Source organism: Onychostoma macrolepis, chromosome 12 (assembly GCF_012432095.1).
Source record: "Onychostoma macrolepis isolate SWU-2019 chromosome 12, ASM1243209v1, whole genome shotgun sequence".
Classification (NCBI taxonomy): domain Eukaryota; kingdom Metazoa; phylum Chordata; class Actinopteri; order Cypriniformes; family Cyprinidae; genus Onychostoma; species Onychostoma macrolepis.
The window spans coordinates 17,618,725-17,643,842 of NC_081166.1; the positions used below are offsets into that span (position 1 = coordinate 17,618,725).

The 25,118-nt window shown below is 39.1% G+C and overlaps 1 protein-coding gene across 1 annotated transcript in view; it reads right to left on the bottom strand.

The window, feature by feature from the left end:
* trrap (transformation/transcription domain-associated protein) overlaps positions 1–25,118 on the bottom strand; it is an 84,383-nt gene that overhangs the window by 42,960 nt on the left and 16,305 nt on the right. The window contains 24 exon segments of the mRNA XM_058793283.1: positions 454–579; positions 933–1,146; positions 4,248–4,394; positions 4,534–4,644; positions 4,777–4,911; positions 5,036–5,194; positions 5,360–5,566; positions 6,495–6,761; positions 7,129–7,257; positions 9,379–9,577; positions 10,045–10,226; positions 10,329–10,493; positions 10,638–10,757; positions 11,450–11,569; positions 13,512–13,580; positions 18,317–18,487; positions 18,890–19,011; positions 19,740–19,836; positions 19,942–20,103; positions 20,784–21,044; positions 21,130–21,327; positions 21,417–21,634; positions 22,650–22,849; positions 24,203–24,354. Coding sequence (XP_058649266.1) covers positions 454–579; positions 933–1,146; positions 4,248–4,394; positions 4,534–4,644; positions 4,777–4,911; positions 5,036–5,194; positions 5,360–5,566; positions 6,495–6,761; positions 7,129–7,257; positions 9,379–9,577; positions 10,045–10,226; positions 10,329–10,493; positions 10,638–10,757; positions 11,450–11,569; positions 13,512–13,580; positions 18,317–18,487; positions 18,890–19,011; positions 19,740–19,836; positions 19,942–20,103; positions 20,784–21,044; positions 21,130–21,327; positions 21,417–21,634; positions 22,650–22,849; positions 24,203–24,354 — 3,931 coding nt within the window.

Genomic DNA, 25,118 nt, shown 5'->3' on the forward strand with positions numbered 1-25,118 from the left:
TTTGGGCTGAAATGAAACACTGGTAACTTTAGAATGTTATCCAATAGTTTCATCACTTTTTGTTTTCAATTATGAAATATAATCAAAGATGAACTCTAAATTGTGAAACAACAGTGTTCCATTATAAAAAAAAAATATCTTACCTGAAATGGATCCACACAACCATTCAAAAGTTTTGGGTTGTTAAGTTTTTTTTTTTTACATATGTTTTAGAAAGATGCTCACCAAGGCTGCAATTATTTGATCAGAAATACAGTAAAAACAGTAATCTTGTGAAATGTAATGCATGCTTGCTGCATAAGAATGGTAAGTATATAAATACATGATTTGCATTTTGTAAGTATATAACTGAAAAAAGACCTTCTTGAAAACCTTTACATCTATTGTGTGTTGGGGAAGATTTTCCAGAATAACTGCCTTCTGTCATGTAGTAGAGCTATTACATTTTCTCACCGAACAATTGAGTTGGGTTAGCGCTGCTGGCTTTCTCGTAGTTTGTGAGGCCTTCATAAATGACCTTCCCTACGGCAGCGTACAAACTCTCCAACTCCTCATATTTGGAAGCCACTGAGGATGAGCCTAAGGAAAAAACAAAATATTAGAAAAAAAATGTCTCAACGTACCTAAGTTTAACTGAAACACTAGCACAACCTGGACGATCTTATTAAGAGGTTACCGATTACAGAAATAGGGCTTTTACATATCCTGTTGTCGATAATCACTAGAGTGTCTAAAGTTATTATTTCGCAACCTCTGTGGAGATTCAAAGAATTTGTGTTTGTTAATAGCTGTTGACTATAATACTGGCCTTTAGACTGCATCTTGCACTGGAGCAAATTAAATGATGCAATTATTGTTCACCGTACATATAAGCAGCTTCGCCCAAATGAGGTCTCTAGGTGAAGATATCAATCACAGCTTGATCTACTCACTAGGTTCCGTGGGGAAGGTGCTCATGAGTCTGGATAGGAGGGAGTGGACTGCCCTCAACACTTTGGTGTTTCCACAGGTCATGCAAGCTGCAATGCCACGCTGCAGAGGCTTGAAGTGCGCAAGGATGGCTGGAGGCTGCAGCACTGACAGAAGGAAGCTGAGAATCTCCAGCCCTGTGCAGATGTTGGAGAAGTTCGCCTGGTTTGGCTGCTCCTGAAAAACAGAGAAGGATATGCTGAATGATGAGGTACAGAGGAACCGACACTAGCTCAAAGGTTTGAGGTTGGTAAGATGCATTACTGTTTTGGAGAAAAGTCTCTTATACTCGCATACATTTGATCAAAAGAATACATTTGATCAAAAGTATAGTAAAATAGCAATATAATGTTGTGACAACATTTGTACAATTTAGAACTGTTTTCCAATCTAATATATTTTAAAGTACAATTCATTCCTGTAATGGTAAAACTGAATTTGCAGCAGCCATTACACCAGTCTGAAATATCACATGGTCCATCAGAATCTAAAATAATGTTGATTTGACGCTAAAGAAACATTGCTATTATTACTGTTAAAAACAGTTATGTTGCTTAATTTTTTTTTAAAACCATGATTCTTTGGTTCTTTGATGAATAGAATGTAGAACGTCCTAAGTTCAAACCCCGACGCGAGGACCTTTCCTGATCCCGCCCCCGATCTCTCTCCCACTTCGCTTCCTGTCAGTTCTAATCTGTCCTATCCTAATAAAAGGCAAAAATGCCAAAAAATAAATCTTTAAAAGGAGACTTATTATGCAGAAATCACTTTTATAAGGTGTTTGAACACAGTTGTGTAGCCAGTGTGAAAACAATAAAATGGTAAAAATCCACCCACTCATTTTTTTATAATGCCAATAAATCATAAACAGTCTCTCAGAACAAGCGATTCCAGATTCTCCCTACTTACACGTCATCGTAGGGAAAAAGTCCCACCCATTTGTGACGCTCTCTGCCCTATTAGCATAAACACAGCCCTGAGTGAGAAGCAGCAGTCCGCCATTAATATTTTCTTGCTGTAGCTGCTTGTCAGCGCCAAAGAAGCATTAGAAGTGCTGTGTTTTGGGATGCACAAATGAACATAGGCTCCATAGACTCCCTTCATCTAAGCTGCTGAGGACACTGTGGTTTAGTTTCATTTTCGAAGGAAATGTCCCGGGAAAAAAAATAAATAAATCGCTATATCTCACTATATGATTGTGCCAATCGTTCTATATGATTTATGCCAATCATGTGGATTCTTGATGATTGTGTGGTATCGAGAATCTTGACATTTTACTGGACTACTGAAACTTCTTGAGCTACACAAAGTGCTAAAATTAAGTGAAAAAAAATCCCTTCATTCTCTCATTTAAGTCAAGTAATGCACAGGCTTGGCACAATGAGTAAAAACCAGTGCTGATTAGGTTTCAGGGGCCACTGAATATTGACAACCAAGGTCTGGCCCCTGAGGACTGAGACACTGGCAGACAGATTTGCACAAAGCTAAGCTTGTCCCTGCAGCCTGTCCTTTAATCACTGACAAGCCGACACAATGAGATGATAAAAGCCCCTTGGATTTGCAGCACTGGCCATTAGTTTGTATAAGAGAGCTGAAAAGAGCACCTTACTTCCTCAACAGGGCTCTGGGGCTCGGACGATGAGTGACCTGTTTGTCAAACCCACTCTGAAAATAAAGACGGAAGATATGGTAGAGTGGTAATTGTCAGCTTTTCTGGCTGTTTGAAAAGAGGGCACAAGAGAGACCGCATGTGTCATGTGGGAGTCATCATATGTTCATTAATTGTTCTGAATACTTCCTAGGAGGACAAGAAAGCATGATCTAATCTTTGGATGGGCAAAGGACAAATGAAAAGCCTGTACAAGGTAGAGACAGCCTCCTCTCTGCCATATCAGAGCATTTCAATCACGGCTACATGAGCAGAGGGAGCTGCATAACTGCCAGGCCCTGAAAAGAATCGATAGAGTGGTGTGTCCGAACGACAGGAAGCCCATTGCCTGATAACAGGTGGAATGAGAGAGGAAGTGAGAGAGGGATGGGAGGTTGCAGTGATAATAGTGCAGGTGGTGGACGCTCACTAACTGAGAGCTGTTCTCTCAGATGACAGCTGAGTTAGTCACACCAGTGAACTCCAAAGAAAGAAAAATCATTCATAAGAGTCAGGATATCGATTTGGCTGGCATAAAAACTGCTTGGAAAGGCACTGGAAATAATGAAGAGGGAAGTGAGATGAACAGGATATGGCGATCTTCTCAAAGATCTTCAAGGCCTGTTCACACAAAGACACATATTCAGTACAAAAAAAAAACATTTTAATCTGAATGAACGGTTTTAATCATTTTAATCTGAATGAATGTGTCTATTCAGACTAACACAAACATTTGTCATGTCGTTAATCTTTTCCGTTGCACTGCGAAGAAAACTAGCAAACCAATTCTTGCTGTTCGTCAAATGGCCTGAGCCACTGCTGTTACATAAAATAACGACTTGGTAGCGCTAACAAAGTAGTTTATTTAGATTGAGTGAACAGCAGAGGAAGAATCCCAGAACTGGCTCTCTTGTTTCTGCACACTTTTATTTGGTGTTATTAGATTAACACCATAGCGAACACAAAAATCTAAACGGCTGTTTGAAAACATGCACACAGTGTTTGACTTCCTTTCTTCTCTGTGACAAATGGGTGTAAAAAACAGAAATGGTAACACTTTATTTCGATAGTCCACTTTAGACATTCTACTAACAGTAAGTAACTTTGCGACTACATGTCAACTAGCAGTTATCAGAGTATTAGTAGACTGTCTCCTAACACTTTATTTTGATGGTTCCACAATATACAACATACTTGCAAAATTTCTCATAGTCAGTATGTCAACTTATTCTACAAACCCTAAACCTACCCTACTGAGAGTTAGTAGACATGTAGTTGCAAATTAATGAGAATTAGTTGACATGTAGCTGACATGCAGTTACAAAGTTACTTATAGTTAGTAGAATGTCTAATGTGGACTATCGAAAACTGTTACCACAGAAATGTATGTAACACTTTGTGTCTCAGAGTAACCAGGGTATTTCTGCTTTTCTAAAAGCGCCACCTACTGTCAGAGAGTGAATTTGTATTTTCATGCATCCCATCTGCTGTTTTTTTTACACAGTCTAGATATTTCTTCATTTCCTTTTTGACAATGAGCCAAGAACTCACAAATCTCATATCCAGCCTCAAATTGATATAAATAATTTATTAAAGAAAACAGACCAAAACTCAAAGCATTCAGACTTACCACAGTCATAAGGAGCTTGTCAAACCACTGCAGTTTAAGTTCGGCACGGGGCCACATGTCCGGTCTGAGGGCTGTTTTCATGAGGTTCACACAGCGACGGGACAGCAGTTCACCAGGGGAGCCTGCCACATTAGTGCTATCATTTACCTGCAGACACAGAGCAGGATTTAGCTTGTGTAAGTATTAGTGGACACTCCAGTAAGATTCACTAAGCAGGTATGAGACTGTTTGCTTGTTTGTGCTTAATGCCATGCCAGCTTCTGTGGCTATTTTCATGGATAACTACCTGGCAGGCGATGCGGATGAGGAAGTTGACCACAGTATCTGTGTGCTGTTTCTCCACAGGTTTGGTAAGTAGAGCCTCTGTGCCTGGCATCGACTGACTGCGGCCGAAGACCTGCGCATACAAACACAAACACAATACAGCCAATGTACTGAAACGTGGCACAGACCATCAGGGTACGGAGCGTGAGAGACTGATTACAGTGGTCACACTCAGGCTGCGGAGAGCGGTTTAATGTTTCCTCACCGTGCCGACAGCACCAGCTGCAGTGCGAAATCTCTTTACATCTTGTGCTGAGTCAACGGACATTCCTCTCTTCATAGCACCAGAGGCTCCACTCGTACCCTCGCCCACACTTCCCGGATCAGCTTCCGATTCAGGCTGAGAAAAGTGAAAAATTCATACACAATTAATTGCCGGGAATTTAAAATAGATTTTAATTGCATGAAATTAATCACAGAAGATCGAAAAAACAATTTTGCCATCTTATTTCCAGCCAACAAACCTGTTGGTCTTTGATTCTCTGGAGCTCCCATTTGATGACCACCTCAGCTAAGTCCACTGCCAACTTCCTCTGCTCGATAGTCACACTTGGGGTGAAGCCCAATCGCTGCATAGCACTGATCATGTGCTGAACCAGGTGATGTCTCACTGGGTAATATACCTGTAGGCAGAGAAACATACACTCAAGCAAACTCTAAAATGTTATATGGCCTTCCAAACAAACTTAATACCGAAGGCTGTGCAATAAAAAAAATAGAATAATGTGAATACTGGATAATAAAATTATGTGCAGTATAACTAGTGAGAGTTAGGTGATTTTACATACTCTGAAGTGCTGTACAATGAGGTGAAGTATGTGGACGAGCTGAGGAACTGTGTGGCCCTCCTCCACAATAATCTTGCGGGTCCAGTGTGTGAGCATCTGATGACCGTCCTCCATCCGAGCAGGTACTGCAGGTGTGAGAATTGCCATGGCTTGCCGAACAATGGCACGTGCTTCCATAGTATGAGCCTTTAGCAGACTGTGGAAAACCTGCAGAGAACCGATACATAAACTTTTAACATCATTTCACAGAAGGAAGTAGTTGACAACTGAAGTGAGTTCCCCAAAGACTAAAATTTGAGTAGCAAAAACTCAGAGGTACTATTCTATTCTTTGAAATGTTGAGGTAAGTGAAGTATTTGGGTTTGAGAAATGATATCTGCCAAAGGCCTGAAATCATATTTATTATAAACATGTCATGTTATTTCCTTAATTAAAAAGAAATAACCCCTAAAGATTTGGTCTGTTGAACACATTTTAATTCCATCATGGACCAAGCCAAAAAAATTCTAGATAAACTGGCAGAAAATGAATCCTGTAATTTTAGTCTTCAGTCTTTTTTTTTTAATTACAGCAATATATAGGCTCTAATGATTTTTAAATGGCTTAAAATTAGATAATAGAAAAAAAACTATTACTTTGTCAGTTTAATATTGATTTGCACTACAATTCAAAAGTTTTTTTAAAGAAATTAATACTTTTATTCAGCAAAGATGCTTTCAATTAATCAAACTGATATATGTAGAGACATATAATTTCTAGATTAGAGAAATATATAAAGATTTCTATTACAAATAAATGCTCTTCTTTTGAACTTGCGATTCAAAGAATTCTGGAAAGAAAAAAATATATATAAAGGTTTCCACAAAAATATTATGCATCAAAACCATTTTCAACATTAGTAATAATAAGAACCATTATGAAATCAGCACCAATAATAAACAATAACTGAGAACTAAATCTGTATATTACAATGATTACTTTGTAATCATGTGACACTGAAGACTGAAGTAATGGCTGCTGAAAATGTTGCCATTACAGGAATAAACATTTTAAATATTTAAATTGTTGTTCAAACAAAATCAGAAAAAATAATTTCATAGTAGTTTTGCAAGCTGAAATTTTGGTGCATGCCTACCTGTAACACAATCTTTTTGTGAATGGCGAACTTGGCGATAATGTGAGCCAGCAAGAGGTGGCCGCTGTACTTGCAGGCCGGATCCACACAGGTTTTGGGGAGCAGGCAAGGCCAAGCGAAGGTCATGAGACGCCTCAGCTTGCTGTTCCTGCTCTTGTTGTTGTCATGGATGTGATGAGGAGCATGCTCTACCAGCAGGGTTGAGAACTGAAGCAAGTAAATCCTCAATGAGTCGGCCAGATCTGCCTGCTTCTCAGGGTCAAGAACCTACAATAACGAGAAATGTGTGTTACATGACACTAAACAATGCATTGTTTTTAGGCCTGTGAGGTATATAGCACACTTAAAAGTCTGTTTAAACTTGAACAGCCTCCTTTCCTGCTGGAGGTGTTGAAAACAGACCCGGGGAACAAACGGGCTGTTTGGTTTGCTCTTTGCTATGATTACCAGCAGGGGTGAGACAATCAATTTAAGCGTGAAATAAACGCTATTAACCTTCATTGCTTGGAAAACAAACACTATGACCTTTATTGTGGCCTTGACATTTCTGCAGGTGAAATAACAGCCAGAGGTCATCCTAGATGATCTGGTGACTCAATAAAAGACTGCTTATGGTGCTGCTGGAGAGGGTTACCTTGGTGATGAAGACACTAGTGATGCTCTCAGGGTTGTCACCCTCTGGATTGGGCGGCCCCAACAGTTGCTCGCCTTCTCCTTTCTCAAAGCTGTATAGGAAGGCCGGGTTCAGGATGTGCTGCAACACCTGGAAAGTGGACACAAATAACATGCAAGTTACATTTATGTATTTACATTGAGGATATCAAAGAACTGGGAAGGTGTCTGTTTATCAAATGAGCAGCATTACGATTGTTTGAGAAAAAAAATTGTATTCATCCCATAGGTCTTGGACTCCAAACTGACACCATGGCATAGATACTGTATATGTTGTTGTTATAGCCTATATAAATAAATTGTATAAATATAAGTGACAAAAATGTAATTGTTTATTATCATCATCAATAATAATTATAATACTAGAAAGACATCTCAGAATAGCTGCCCCTATGATGGGTAACCTGCTTCATGTATAACAAGAACTAAGGGCCACTGGAGTCTTCATGTGAATGTATATTTAATCATATGCTAACAATTCTACTTTGTGTTAACTTTAATGAAAAAGGTTCATGGTGAGTGAATCTCTAGTTAAGCATGTTGTAATTTACTGAATTGATTGAATTTGCTTAAATGATCAAAACCATGGCTGCTTTGGCAGCGCTGGCATAGATAAAGCCATTAGGATGTGATGATGACAGAAGAGAGAGAGAAAAAAGGCACAACGTATCACCTCAGATTGGTTCATTTGTAAGTTAACTGATATTAATCACCCTGATGATCATTATATTACTGTCACCGGCGAGTTGTGACCATGTTTTTATATGCTCAAAACCCTTTCCTTCAAGCCCTGACTTCCCATACATTAACTATTGTGTGTTACATAATTAGCATCTTAGAACACTAATGGTTTTGTTTCTGCTCTACATTATTCATTTGAAAGAAAAATCAGAGATTTATAAGGATGTCAACCATGTACCACTTGGTAATTTAAGCTATGGGATAATACTAGCATTGTTCAAGACAATAGTTTGTCTAGTCAGACACAATGGTTGTGTTGTTTGCTAGCTGAAGTGTGCATCAGCATGTGGATTTATTCAAACATGGGGGCCGTAGGGGTGCAGGTGTTCCTTCATTATCCCTCGTCCTAATGAGCTCCTCTACCGCTCGCATGAGTGATGGATCACAACAAATCCTTTTCTACACGATCCATCACAGCCCAAACCGCTGCGGCTCCAGCTGCCTGAAAACATCACCTTAAACGTGTATTCTGTTAAGAGTGCGCAGCTGCTGAGCTCTCCTGGGGAATGTTTGGGATGCAACGTCTGTTTGGCTGTGAGGGGTGATTTAGCAGAGCAAGAGCAGCCTCAGCCATCAACGCTGTGAAGACTATCTGCTGATACACGGCTACCGTTTCTCAATGACATTGTAGAGGGTGGCAATTTGAGCAGAACCTCCAGTTCATTTTAATAAACTGGCATTTGATCTCTTACTCAAACTTGATGGAATTCTTTCACATTAATAAAAATGAAGTGGGAATAAGAAACACAGCCTTGAATATCCAGACTGACCCGTTTACCGGTGGGTCCGTGTACTCCAGGTAGTGCTTGCCCACTATAAACACCCCTCCACAGGTGTATGATCAAAAGAATCAACAAAGAAGTGAACATTGCCAAAAATGCAACATTAATCTATGTGATATGTTGTCATTTAAAACAACTGCACAATTTTTTTTTTTTTTACGTTTTGCCTCAGTCACCCAAAAAACGCACCTGAGCTAGCAGAAAAAGTTCTTTGTGTGGAGCCCTGCTTCATCATCTACTACGTTACCCATCTTCTCCAGGGCTGATTAAAGGCAAACCCTCAGCATATGAGCAATGGCTATTAGAGTAATCTGTAGATAAATATTCATTAGTGTTCTTCAAAGACTTTGGTTGACTGTGAAGATGTGCCTTTGAGAACCGAGTGTGTGTCATGCACGAACAGTCCCTGTCGTCCTCCCCTCCTGAGCATACATATTCAGCAGGGGCTGGTTGTTAGCCGCATTAGATGGTCAACGTTAAGAGAGCGTGACGCTGTGCCAATCTCAACAGAAATGTACCGCAAAGGTGGAATTTATAATGCTGACCATGGAGGTCCGTGTCATAGCATCAGTCACACTCGTGGTAGCTCTTAATCAAAAATGAGAGGTCACCACAAAGGCAAAATCCATGGGAGTTTCTTCTTAACATGTTAATACTCATACACAGGTGTACAAATGCTATAACCTCACCTTTGCCTTGAGCTCATCATTGAAGTGTGGGTCATTGAACTCCACGAAGCGGAAGAAGAGTGCTCGTTTGTGTGTGATGCTGTAGTTCTTTGGGATCTCCTCCTCCATGTATTCCTTCAGGAAGGTCATGTTGCACAGGAAGCGACCAGTGAAGGCTCTCAGAAGCTGAAAGAGTAGCTCAATCTCAGAGTAGTTGCGTCTGAAAGAAAAATTACAACTTTAATATAAAGATTTAGAGTAAAGCCCCATTCACGCCAAGAAGGATAACTATAAAGACAACGATATTAGTGTCCACACCAGCGGACGATATCGTCTGTTTATTCTAAGCACATGCTCATTTGCCGCTTTAAATTCTCGAGCTGGTTACAGCATGATTGATTCAATGGGTATAAATGTGATTGGGTGTCAATGTTTGTATCGTTCATCAGCTGGAAAAAAAATCATTCTGAAAGTGATTCCAACAATATCGTTTCTCTGTGCCTTTATCGTTATAGTTGTGGTGTGGACTCTGCTATTCTTTAATATTGAGAAAGATTTTTAGAACTATATCTTTATCGTTATCGTGCTTTGTGTGAACAGGGCTTAAAAATCCATTTTCCAAGCTATTAACAACATTTAAATTAGTGAAGTGTGTAATTTCTGCACCACCAAACAGAAAACACTTACTTGCAGTAGCTTAGCAGACAGAATGCTAGTAGTTTGGGCTCTTTCCAGTTGGTTGCAGCCATGTTGTCTTTGCGATGGCGTTCCTGGAAGGCCTCGCTGACCCACACGCGCCTGAGCTGACTCACTAAAGAGTGCTGACCCGCCAACCAGCCTTCATCATTTTTCACAATGATGCTTATGATCTGAGGGAGTTTATCAACTCTCATTAATATTCAGCTCTACAAACAAGCACATTACATCAAATCTAACAGTAAAGGGTTCAATTAAGAGAGTGTTCGGCCCACCTTGATGGCTTGGAACTGTAGGTCAAGGCGGGCAGTGTTGGTGGAAGGAGACCCAGGTCTCACAGTTGTTGCAGGCCCAGCTGGAACCAGCAGAGGGACAAATCGATTTGGGTTAGAAGCCAAGACATCTCGAAGTGGCTTGGCATCTTTGTGCTTCAGGAAACTCTGCAAATGAGAAAAATGAAAAAAGGCTGAAGAAAAAGCAACATTCATGTATGATAACATAACATTCAAGATATAATGGCAAGGAATTTTTAAAGACACAATATAGTATGAGGTACGGAAAAAGAAAAAAACAAACAAACAAACCATGAACATGCGGCTCCACTGTGGGTCATTGAGAGTGGCCTCCATCATGAAAAGCTCCACTGTTTGAGACGGATGACGCGTCAGGAACTTGATCAGTGGCTCTCTAAAGGGACTGCCGGCCTGTGGAATAACAACGTGCAAATTGTATAAAACCACAATATTTGTATTGTATAAAGACTAACTTTTAATAAATTTTTAAATCCTGGGTAATTCCTGTGTAAAGTCGAATATTTAGCAGCCGTTACTCAAGTCTTCATTGTCACATGATCCTTCAGAAATCATTCTAGTTTGCTGATTTAGTTCTCAAGAAACATTTTGTATTATTGTCAATGTTAAAAACATTTGCGTCGCTTAATATTTTTGTGGAAATGATGATTTAGTTTTTTTGGATGAATAAAAGTATGAATTTCTTCAAATTAAAAAAAACATATACTGATCCCAAACTTTTGAACAGTAGTTTATATATGTGTGTGTGTGTGTGTGTGTATGAATGTATGTATGTATGTATATGTAAGGGATAATCAACGATTTGCTGTGCATTAAAGGATTTAAAATGCACGACGTGGAGGCCAAGAACCATCTCTCTCTCTGTGTGTTTGTGTGTGTGTGTGTGTGGGGGATCAATTAAAGTAGTGCATTAATATAGAACGGTGATTAAACTGACTTGGAACTATCTGTGCATTGAACGGTTTTACTGCATACCTACCAGCCAATCAGTGTCCAGTATTCAGAAACAGACCATGGAATAAATACATAAATATAAATACATTTCATTTGACACCTCAATGTATTTTTGCATTCCAATCATGTACCTCTATGAGCATCGCCCTTTCCGTTTTCATGACCACTTCCAGCAGAGGTTTCACCAGTGTCTGTGGAGCAGCTGGTATCAGGTGGAAGAGATTTATAATGGCCGAACAGATCCTCATTTCCTGCAGAAGCGCATGAAGGAATGCATCACAGTGACTGTTAGTGAAAACCAACAATGGAAAACCAAGTGTACCTCCTGTAATATATAATCAACAGTGACAAGTTGAGGAACATCTGTGGGAAAGTCAGAGTGGCAGGTTGGTTCCTGAAAACATCATAGAGCCAAGGGACATCATACAGTAGCAGGATTGAGAGGGACCACTTCAGAAATGTGAAACGTAGAGGTCAAACACAACACCACATACACAGAGATACGGTTACAAAGACTCCACTAGCACAGAGTAACCACAAGCACAATGCGAGTGGAGCCAGTGAAGACCCCACAGCAGGCCGCCATCTCACCTCTACACCCTCCATGGCAGGCTGCGCCAGAACAGGAGACAATAAACAATCAGCAAAGCAGTGTGGGTAATGAGTGCTGTATGGATTGAGGAGATGGGTTCATGTGAATGGTGGGGGGTGTGTGATTCTGTGCAAAGCAATCCTTCTTCTAGGTTGCGCACTTGTTGCAAAGGCCAAAGGGGGTCAAAAAAAAAAAAGCAAGCGTATTGACACGGGCAGCATTTCTGCTGGACTCCATCCACAGATCCATTGATTTTCAGCATATAAACTGAAGGTGAGAGAAATCATGTGTGGGAATACACAGTACTGATTAATTAGCATGAAGGGCATACAAAAGTATGAGTGTTAGGACCATAGCGCTAACTGATGCATAACTGCAAAATCGATGATTGTTACTAAACATTTAAATGCAATATTTCAATAATTATCTTGACAAACAAGTAATACACACAATTTAATAATGTTCAAAGGTAACCTAAATACTTGCAATAATATTTTATATATAACATGCACACACACACATGCTTTGTATTTTGCATAAAGAAAACCTAATCTACTATTAGCATCACATTTTTTTGCATTGAGATTTTCAGGACAATTCAGCAGATTTTACTTGTGTTTTAGGTATCAGAGCATTTTAATGAGAATATAGTATTGGGCCCAATAATGATGCCAGTGTCAATAACGGTGCATCCCTAACAATATCAAAACTTGCATTTATTTTAAATTAAATTAACATCATGACATACACATCACAAATCCCAGGGGTAAAACATGAATGAGACTCATTTTTGTGATATAAAAAAAAAAAAACATTTCCTTTGTACAGAATGGCACAGAGAACTAAGCACAGTCTTCATAATCCCTGACTGCAACTTCGCACTATATTTGGGACACTGTCAAGATATTTTTACACTGAGAAAACATTGAAATACAAGGACTGAAGAACAAACCCAGCACAGAAGCAGCATGGGCTTATCCGAGTATATGCTCTCATGAAGGATAAATCTGTACGCTCCCCCTGAACTGACCTTCTTTTTCTCTGTATGACTAAACTAATCTTCTGGAACTAGCATTCTGAATGCCCCCCACCCTTCCAACCCTGAACCCGACTGACCCCGCCTCATTGTCATGTATGGCTGGTCATTCTGTCATTGTTGTAAGAATATTAAGAACTGCAGGAACAGAGGGCCAATTTGCATGTAATTATAATACATTTTAGAGAAAGGCAGGGCGTGAACAAGACAGAAAGAATGGCAGCTCGTTTTGAAGCATGGAAACAGAAAGGCTTTCTCCCCTTCTCACCTTTTCTTACTCTACAAGGTTATCTGTCCAACAAGATAACGAGGATCCAGAACTCTGTGGCTCGTTACTTAGGCGGCCAGGGGGTGGATGGCGCCTAATTAATCATTGATTGTAATATGGCCACTCACAGAGTCTGAGTGGGGCGATCAGGGCTGGAGGAGGGAGTCCAGTCTAGAGCGCTCATCTCAGCTCTCTGTATCTACAGACCCCTTCGCTCATTGATATATAACGAGGCTGCCGCCCTTGTGAAGTACAACAAATAATTCAACAGAGATATTAAAACAAGCTTATACTCACACTGCCATCACTACGCTGGCCTCCTTTATGCGTGATCACCACCACCTCCATCCATTTACGCAGATGTTGCTGCAAGAGTAGAAGAAACGCTGAGTCTGTGCTCTTGGTCACAGAATTTATACACTGTCTAATATATATATATATATATATATATATATATATATATATATATATATATATATATATATATATATATATATATATATATATATATATATATATATATATATATATATATATATATATATATATATACACACATATATAAATACATATACACACACATATATATGCACACATACACGCATATATATTTTAGTTGTGTCAAAATTAGCGCGTTAACGCAGGCAATTAATTTTTCAGTTTAACGCGTTAAAAATATTTAACGCAATTAACGCAGGGGCAGGGCGTAGGGTTGGCCACCCCACTCACAACTGCTGCTTCTGTCACTTTTTCTCTTGACAAGAAGTGCATTTATTCAGTTGCAGAACGTCTTTACGAGTTTCAGACGCGCTCCACTTCACTTCAGCGGCAGGCACGAGTTAAACGAGCGTGGAAACGGTCCTGTGCTCGCAGCACATGATCTTAAATCGCACGCACAAAGGCGCCAGCGCACGCTGTATCCTGTATCATTTCATATCCAAGCGTGAAATAAACTACGTGCAATGTCGTGGTCTGTAAAATCATGAAGTTAACAAAAAGCCGATTAAAACTGCCTTAAAACTGTGCATGCATGTAATATATTTTATATGAGTCACATTTAAGAACATGTCTCTGAAATGGTTTTCAAAACTGTCCTCCCTCATCTAACACACTCGATTCAACTAGTCAGCTCATTAATAGAGACTTTTAAGACCTGAAGTGGGTCAGAAAAAGGTAAAAAGAGTTGAGAGAAAGTATGATGCGTATCAGATCCGCGTCATGTTCAGCAGCAGCAGCTCTTAAAGAAATAACAGCCAAAATAACCTAATAACCAGCTGCTGTGATGTCTATTAATCAAAGGACAAAGAAAAAAAAAGCTTATAGGTTTAAGGATTCATTTAGAATTTAGTGTTTGATAACTTCAATTTCTGTATATTTCTGCTGAAGGGCACAGGTAAATATGACATTTATTAATGGGTTTATGTGAAGATTGTTTTAAGTACACTTAAATTAGAAGTTTTATTTTATTTGTTTTTTTATTTATTTATTTATTTTTAAAATTGATAGCTCTCAATTATACTGTTATGTTGAATGGCTACAGTCATTGGTTAAACGTGGGGGGGGGGGAGCATTTTATAGAGAAATCAGTATTGGTATCAGTGATACTGGCCTTCAGTCATAAAAAAAGATGCCATTAAACAAATATAAAAAATATATACCGTCTTTATGTTGTTTGTACATTAATTTGAAGATTGAATGTGAAATTATTGCAATATAAAAGTATATTTAAAAACTAATGTTAGGTGGGATTAATTTCAGAAAAATGTGCGATTAATTAGTAAAAATTTTTTAATCGATTGACAGCACTAATATATAATAAATAAAATAAATAAATATAAAAATATAAATATAAAAAGTATATACACACACACACACACACACACACAGATATACACACTGTATATTAGGGGTGTAATGGTTCACAAAATTCACGGTTCGGTATGATACGACACACTGGCACACTGGTGTGACGGTTCGGTACGTTTTCTATATGGGGGTGGGGGGGGTAATTGGTTATGTTGCAATGTTGGAAATATTTCAGTTTTAAACCATGAAGGCGAGCCAATGGATATCACACAAGCAACGTGCAAACTTTGCACAAAAGTTATGCCGGTGAACATCTTAATCTCAATCAATTCACTATGCAGAAAGTGAAAGTAAAAACGGAGTAATGATGGAGCTTTCGGCATCTGACGCCACATATTCTCTCAGAGACGACGAGAGACGAATCTACTTCAACATATGCTGAACTATTATATATAGCTAACTATTTTAATTTATTCCCTTAATATTTCTCTTGTGGCCCGTAGGAAGAAACCAGTGGCGGCTGCTGGTCTTTCAAAGAGGGGAAGCTCATTTTCATAATTAATGTGAATGAATGGCTGGCTATTGTTATCCATGAAATGATCTAAACAAAACTCATCTTAGCACTGCACAGAAGCTGCAATAAGTGACATTTAGATGTGGCATTTATACATTTAGACTGTATTTATAATTGCATAAATAATGTTATGAAATTAATGTTTTAAATACTAAATTCTGAATATAGAAATATGCTGGGAAATAATGTTAATATTCCTACTTTTAGACGGGAAACTTAAAAACGGCCAGCAGGTGGCAGAAGTTCGTGATTGAATCACTGAGTCATTCAAACAATTCTTTCAAAACGTCTGAATCCTTCAGGAGTGAATCAAATGACTGTTTTTATGAATGTCTTAGTGAATCAGTGATTCGCCCAAATTAACGTGGATTTGGATCGAACACAGAAACGAAACAAAAACAGTACTCTTGCTCGTGTGGTATTGCCTGTTTTTTTAAATGTTTTTTTAAAATGACATCAGATGGTCTGAATCAGACCCTTTCTTCTGATAAACTGCAGCATGAACAACAACGTGCAAGTGCAACTTCTCATTGCAAACTGAACTGAAGCATCGGAAAACACTCAATACCATATAACGCATATACACAGACTATACTACACAGAGCACAGCAGAAAGACATTTGGCAATCAACTTGTAATGTTTCTGCTGGCATGCATTTTCAAATGAACGTTTTAAACGTTTAAAACATATCTTACAGTACCGTATGGACGATACTACCGTTTAAAAAATGCAATGGCACCACGGGTATTTTTAAGCTTTAGTATCTCGATACTACTGTAGTACCGGTGTATTCGTGCAACCCTAGTGTATAATTGTGTGAAATGTATGATGAAAATTGGCTAGCAATTTCGCCAAGCAAATACCAAGAAATAGATTGCAGCAGTTTGTCTTTCGACTACACGGGCAAAATCCGCAATGGGATTGACCTCGAATACCTTCAGCGTCAGCGACTTTTTATAGTACAAAATCGCTGTTTATCAAAAGGAGATGCAGTCTTTCGACAGACCCTCCAATCATCACGCAGAAGCCATAGTCCAGGCCAGCCCACTCCTCCATTCACCCCCAGAGATGCTGAGAGTCCGTGGGCGGGACATAATCGCAGCATTTATCCAATGACCGTCTAGTTTCGAAAGCACTGAAAAAAACTGCTCAAAGCAGCCCCATTGAAGTCAATGGACGCTGGGCTTCAACAGGGAAATACACTGACGCTACAGGAATGTATGAGAAGGAAATCCGAGTCAGCCAACCTGCTATATGCAGCTGATTCTGAACAAACTCGTCTTCGAGATGAACGTGTTCTAACGCATTTTTAGTCAATAAAATGTTAACACAACAGTACATATTTGACCATTAATTTTTTGACATTATAGGGGAAGCCGAGCTTCCCTTGCAGTCTTAAAGAAATCCCCACTGGAAGAAACGTATTTTGTGTTAAACAGGTTTTTGAAAGTCAGTGCTTGAAATAGGCCTAAAGCTTTTTATTTCATTGATTTTTATTGATGACTGCAGTGTTAATAGCCTATTTTAATTATAGGCCTATAATTCATTGTATAATAGACCTGTTTTAAAATACCTTTTTTTAATTGAGTAGAAGCCTAAATAGCCTAATCTTTTGTTATCCTCGCAGTGCTTCAGTTATATGGTAATTATTGCAGGGCAAATTAATTATAATTTTAATTTAATAATAAAAGTAACTTAATAATAATAATATGCCTAATAAAAATAAGAATGTAACAGGCCTACATTAATTGGAAATGCCAAATCCTCTTAATATTGCCAGTAATCAATGTTTTTGACCATCTCTGGTTATTGTCGATACAAGATTATCGTCTTTCAACGCACCCCAGCAAGGGGAGGATATCATGGGGCAGACAGCACGTTGCCTGTTACGTCGTTTGGGCTGCCTTGTTGAGCGCAGTGGCACTGAGAAAATTATATTTCACACATTTTAAGCTCTTTTATTTTCCAAACGTAATAGGATTAGTCCAACGAATCATTCAGTTTGTAATGCGTACCGAACCGAAAGCCTCGGTTCAATACGAATACGTGTATCGTTACTGCCCAAATAAATCAATAAATCAATAATTAATTAAATAAATAAATACAAAATTGGGGGTTATTATAGAAATGAATACTTAGCAGCAAGGATGCTTTAAACTAATCAAAAGTGATGATAAAGACATTTACAATGTTACAAAAGATTTCTATTTCAGATACATGCTGTTCTTCTGAACTTTCTATTCATCAAAAAAAAACTGAAAATTCTACTCAGCTGTTTTTAGCATAATAATAAAAATAAAATGTTTTTGAGCAGCAAATCAGAATATTAGAATGATTTCTGAAGGATAATGTGACTGGAGTAATGATGCTAAAAATTCAGCTTTGAAATCACAGGAATAAATTACATTTTAAAATATATTCAAATAGAAAACAATTATTTTAAATAGTAAAAATATTTCAAAATTTTACTATTTTTGCTTTACATTGGATCGAACAAAGAAGAGGCTTCTTTAAAAAAAAAAAATTGTACTGTCAACACGTTTGACTGGTAGTGTATACATAAAATACATGAATTATTTTGTTATATTTAAATATATTAAACTTAAATACATAGCAGCCATTAATCCAGTCTTCAGGGTTTACATCATCCTTCAGAAATCATTCTAATAATCTAAAATCATTCTAAGATTCTTCTCATCATCAATGGTGACTTGTCCTTACCATCATTTGGTCACAGAATTTGTCATTGAAGGAGTTGGGGAAGAGACGAGTGACAGATGTCAGTCTGTTGACCACATTGAGCGTCAGACTGCGATAGTCTCCGAGCATCATCAGCAGGGGCCGCATGTGTGTATGGATCTGATCCACCTCGATAGTAGCCCCCTCTAAGAACTGAGAAACACATTTGAACATGAATACACACTCAGACTTCAAAGCATATATATAGCCATTAAACAGCCCATGAGAGCTTAATAGAGACAGCTGCTTTTACATGCCCAACAAGGAAGACTACAAGATAATAGCATCTTAAAACCCTGTTTTTCGCTACTGTCCTGTCAATTCACAGGAGCAGAAAAACTCTAAACCCAGCGCAAAAAGAAAGGCCATGCCAGCCTTCCGCAATGAGACAATGCATCACGGCCAAATTCATTTTCCTCTCAGCCTGTTTCACTCCATCCTGTATTGATCTTTTCAGGCAGGACTCATTAGAGGCAGCAGGGCAGAGGAAGAATGTGCGGAAGAGACTGAGAGATAGGAGAAAGGAAATGAGGCTTGTGGAGGAAGAGGGCTGACCTTTCTCATGCAGGCCTCTCCGGCCTCCTGGAGCTCACTGTTAGTGGAGTTGAGGGCCTTGAAGAGGGCAGCAATGATCTTCTCTCGGGATTGGGGAAGGTAGTTACAGGCCGCCAAGGCATCTGAACAGACACAAACGGAAGGGTTAAACAGAAAAATGATAAAGACGGACACTCAGGCCCTGATATTCAGTACACATTTTTTTATTTTCTTCCAGACACCAAAAACATTTACATTTATCAGTTTGTGACAGTCTCAAACAACAGGTCACTGTTCTAAAACCTAGTGAGCTGCCTATGTAGGCAGCATGTTAAGGCATCCCAGGCACACAACAAACAGAAAAGTAGGAAGTATGATATTGTTGCATTCTAAGATATCAAACCTCGAAGGCAGCACTGAATATATCCTCAGCAGAAAATGCAATGTCCATTACAATATGAAGCAATACAACTGTTTTCAACAAAAAGAATGTTTCTTGAGCACCAAATCAGCATATTAGTATGATTTCATACTAATATAAGGATCACGTGATACTGAAAACTGGAGTAACATCCTGTAAATTCAGCTTTGCCATCACAGGTTAAAAAAAAAAGTTAAATATATTAAAATAGGAAATAGTTATTTTAAATTGTAATAATATTTCTCAAGATTGCTGTTTTTACTGTATCTTTGTTATTATTATTAGATTATTTGTATACATGTAGAGTTGCTGCCTAAGTAAATTCTTCCAAATCAATCGCTTATCAGGATCCATTTCAGTTAGCATGCTGCCTTAGAAGGAAGGTGCCTGAAGAGAAGAGAGCCTATATATAGTTTCTTGTATATTTATGAATAAAAAAGTAGCACATACTGAGAGCAGCAATGCGCAGCGGCACCAGTGAAGGAAGGCTTTTATAACAGGGCAGCTTCATCAAAGCAGCATCCTCAGCTTCGCACAGGTTCAGCAACTGTGTCAAATCAGAGATACTGGAGCTCAGAGAGGAAGCACACAGAGCATCAACACATTGGTGATTTCATATTACCCACTTAAAAGCTGAAAGTTTCAGACTGACCTCTGTGTAAAAGACTTTGTGCTCCACCACATTGAGGTCCATGGTGAAGAGGCGGGGCTGTAGGGTGGTGCAGAAGGTGTTGCCCTCCATAAGGCCGATCTGAGCGTTGGCGGGCTGATGTCGCAGAAGGTGTTTCTTTGGAGGAACCATGTCCTGCAGCACCTGGAGGAAATAAGGAGAGTTTTAAACTTTCCCTGAATAGAGGAAGGAAGCTGACTGACCTAATGTTACTTCCATGCAAGAGTTAACAAAAAGAATTGTGTGATAGCCCTGGGCTCGTGTTGATAGAGTTGAAGGAACGGTCAGTTGGCCAGTGTAGCATTATCTAAACACAATATAAGTGTGTTGTAAAGTAAACAATTGTTTTTCTGTGAAATATTGTGGCCATGAATTGTGCTGATTTAAGTCATAATATTGAGCAGGCTAACAGATTATGTTTTGGAAAAATATGTTTCTCAAATCAGAGTGGTATATTTATTTTATTTTAAATATAAAAAAAATGTAAAACAATTGTAAAATGTAAAACAAATGTAAAACAAAAGAAAACACTGATATTTAATTTAAATTCAATTTAAAAAAATCAGTTGTAAATAGTTTCTATTTTAGCAAAGAAAATTTAAAAATAAATATAAATGCAATATTAATTTTAAATCATTTTAATAAAATATTAGTTGTAAATGGTTTCTTTATTAGAAAAGAAAACATAAATGAAACAAATTAATGAAAACATCATAAATACAATTATTTTTTTTAAATATAAATGTATCATTTTAAATAGTGGAGCCAGGAAAAATGTTGATGCCACATTTCTTATTATCGCATTAAAAAAATACCACACTCACTTCTTTATGAGGCTCCATGATGATGGTGACGCTCTTGCCTGTGACTTGAGCCAGCACCTGCAGGGAGTGCATGGCCTGCTTGCGGACAGTGGAATTGGGGGAGGTGACCTCCCGTACCAGGTCATGAGTCACCAGATGGAAAGATTTATCCTGGGCAGACAGAAGCTCCTCAGTCTTCTCCTCATCCTTAAGAGGAGTGGCACAGCGTATCAACAACTGCTCCAGCGTGGTCTTTGCCATTGCAACTGCGCCATTAGACACCTGTGAGAGCCATCATGGGATACAGAAGTTAATGTAGGTAACCCAAACATCAATGATTTCTAATAACATTGGAAAGTGTTTGTACCTCTCCTGTGAGGTCCATCATGACGAAGAGCAGAGCTTTGAGGAAGGTCAGCTGGTTTTGCAACACCCAGATCAGAGGAAGCCTCTCCATCAGGAACTTAATGGACACCACTCCACCCAGCTTAGCATACCAGGCCTGCTCGTAGCAGCACGCACACAGCCGCTCCACAATGTAGGAGAACAACGGCAGCTGGCACGCCTGAAGAAAGAACCAGATTGAATTTTAAAAGAAGACCTTTCATGTGGAAAGAAGTTTATGGGAAGACAAATTTCAAGAGAAGCTCTCACCCTTTCCTTGGAGCCCAGTATAATGCTGGCAACATCAAAGATGACAGCAAGTGCCACTTCCCCGATCTTGCACAGCTCCTTCTCCTCATAGGCCATGCAAATGGCGATGGCGTCGATCAGCACGAGGGGGTCCATGCCTTTGGAGCCATTCTCTTCACTGTGGAACATAGCCGTGCTGGGCTGGCTGCCGGACTGGTAGCATGGCAGCAAGAAGGGACCTAGGGCAGAAAATTGAGCTATGTGATGATCTGAGTGCATTACATTGTTGCTGCTAAGCAAAAACTATATTATAACTATATTATATACTATATAAATATTTTAAATAGGATGTGCTAAAAGCCAAGAAATGTCTCTTCTTTTCTATGTCTCTGCTGCCAATAGAAAGTTACTCTTTAAGGGTATATTTCACTAGCTAAAATAATAATAATATTTTTTTTTTTTTTTAAATGGTACAATAGTAATATTACTAGAGTAAAAAAATATGTAAAATGTCAAATGTAGAGGAAAGATTTCCTGAGTCATAGGTCAAGGAACAGACAACTATTGTCAGTCCTCACATTCATTATTTTCCATCCAGCTGAGAAATTGGAAAATCAGTCCTGATTAATATTTGTGGGGATAAGGACTACATTCTGGGAAAGGTTGGACATTAAGTTCTTAGTCCAGGAGGAATATTAATTACCATTTTGTACGGTCCAGATGCCAAGCATTTCTTTCCACAAGGTCATAAATTCTATTCATTCAAGAAAATGAGTGGAAAAATAACAGTAATGCATTGGCTCTAGATCCCTTACTAATATTAAATAACTACCAATCTTAGCACAGTTAAAGGGTTAGTTCACCCACATTGTGGTACTCTCATGAATGTGCAAAGACTGACACGGAGTGTGTTTTCGTAGCTTCATAAAATTGTGGTTGAACCACTGATTTCATATGGACTATTTTATCGATGTCCTTACTACCTTTCTGGGCCTTGAACGTGGTAGTACCGTTGCCGACTATGCAGGGTCAAAAAGCGCTCAGATTTCATCAAAAACATCTTAATTTGTGTTCCAAAGATGAACGAAGGTCTTGCGGGTTTGGAATGACATGAGGGTGAGCATTTAGTCATAGAACTTAAATTTTTGGGTGAACTATCCCTTTAACCTAAATCTCTGTTAACAGTAAACATTGCATGGGTGAACACTTATACAATATAGATGACATTAGCAAAGAAGCAGAAAGATTCCTCACCGCACTGCTGAGCCACTGCCACCATAGTGTAATGGCGGATCAAACTGGCAACGAAAGGCAGAGCGCTGGGTCTGAGATCCTTGATGACCGCGGACATGAAGGCCCCCGTCAGGGCCTGCTCGAACGTCCTGCGTGCCGGGGTGTCCTGGGCTTTGTACCGGTGGGAGATGATCACGTTAGGGATCCACTTCTCCGTGAAGCTGTTGAAAACCAGCAAAGGGATTTAGCTCATAATTCGCATCGCATCCATGAACTCGCTCCATTACATGCGCCTGAGGTTGAATAACCCAATCAGGCGATTTGATTTGATTACCGAGTATAAAAGGCTTTTTGTGTTTGGACAGCTGAGCCCCATGGGAGTCTGGCTTTGTGTCTGGCTGACATTTTGTCTCATGTTTGGTTATTTATCCCAGCTGATAGCAGCACAGTGATGGAGTGAGTGTTTTATCCTTCCTCAAGCCTGTGTTCTATAATGCCAAAGCCGGTAGCAGTGGTGATGGATCGCTCCATTTCATTATCGCTATTTAAAAGGCTTGGCTTAGGGAGAGGACTGAGCCGAAGAGAGCGGTCAGATCAATTCAAATTCATAACGCTGCCACTTGAATGGAACTCAATTATCCGGCCTGGCATTTGCGATATTAAGAGGGCATTCCGCCTTCTGAAAAAGGCCCCTTTCATGATGACCAGCGCAGTGTGCCACACTGAAAGAGGGAGAGAGGATGTCATGAATCAAGACATCTGACAGCAGCAGCGGCTCTCCTCCCATATAACTGACACTCGGTTATTTCGGAAGAGGCCCGTATGACTGGCTTTTGGGGTAAACAGATAAAGTACAGTCAATTAGCCTCAGTGTGGAGATCAATGACTCTGTTATGTGACCCTCCTGCCCAGCCAGTAGAAACGGCACTGAGTAATTAGCCCTTTGAACACTGTAGACAGTGGCGGCCAGGCTGGATGAGGCCCAGAGGAGCTGCAAACATAGCAAAAACAGCGAAAAATGCAGAGACAGGTTTCAGCCTCACAACCCACAGGAACAGGGCTGCAACTAATAGTTACTTTGATAAACAAATTAACTGTCAATTATTCCCCCTATTAATAAGGTTTTTAAAAAGCCAAATGTATTTTTAATATACATCAATTAAGGTCTTTTAAAATAGCCTGCGGATGCATCTATGAAGGCTATGCTGTACACTATATTAAGTGCAAAAAAGGAAACATTAACATTTAACTGCTTTAAAATTTTAAAATAAAATCACTAAATAGGAAAACTAAGTCGTTTTTTATAAATAAAACATTCTCCTATTTTAGATAACTTTCAAGCACTTTTCCCACAGCAACTCAGGCTGTGTCATCCAGCCAGCACTTTTCTGTGTACAATGCGCATATAATGCAACTGATCGATAATCAGATTTGTTGAACATTTTTATCAGATTTTAAGAGTTTTTACGAATATACGAGAAGCTGTCAGTGTCATGCCTTTCATACCAAATATAAAATGCGATTTTTAATAGGAAAAAAGTGCCAGTGCATGACACATTAAGTGGATGTCTTACTTGGGATGGGCGAGGAGCTGGTAAAGGGCGTGCTTGTTGTCCTCCAGGCTGGTCATGGCAACCAGGAAGCATTTGATCACCTCCCAGGCCTGTCGTCTGTAATACGGCTCAGTATTGGCACTCTTCAGGCAATCCAGTGCAGTCTCTATAGCCTAGATGCATAACAAGAACAACGTTAAACGTTATTTAACCACATGAACACATAAAAAAAAATAAAATTAAACAGCTTAATGCCTCACATTAACAACCCAAAAATGAGTTAAAATGATCAAAAAAAAAAAAAACTCATCACAAAATTGCATATGATTGCATGCCTCACACATCATTTTTATTCAAGTTATGTTGCACATTTATACGACACTAATATCCCCCGCTTGAGTGAAATTTTCTGTGATGACACTTAAAAGACCCATCATACATTAAAACATTCTGCAGTGATTAGATGCCTCTTAAACCCTTAAATTATAAAGAGACAAGCTAAAGTGGCAAGACACGTCGAGGGAGAAGATGAGCTAATTAGTAAGATTCAAGGATAGAGAAGGCAGCTCGCCACAGAAAGGGCTGTCTGAATGAATTATCGCCGAAGACAGCGTGACCACTGACAGCCACGCAGGTCACTTCAAGAGAGAAAACCCCAAACTGGCTCTTAATACTTATGTGCTCTTGGAAAAGGTGAAATAAATGGCACACGGGCTGAGAAAAAGAGGGTCGTACCTGGCAGTACAGCACTGTTTTACAATTCCTGAGGGTCCTGAGCTGTTCCTGCCTTGTTGAGACATTATTATAAATGTCACATAACCTTGTACACATGTTCTGTTCCCAAGAGGTCCCTCCACACAAACTATGTCATTTTTCAAAAGCTCAAGGCCTCTACAGTGGAGGCCTGGCCCCTAAAAATGTGTGTGTTCCATATATA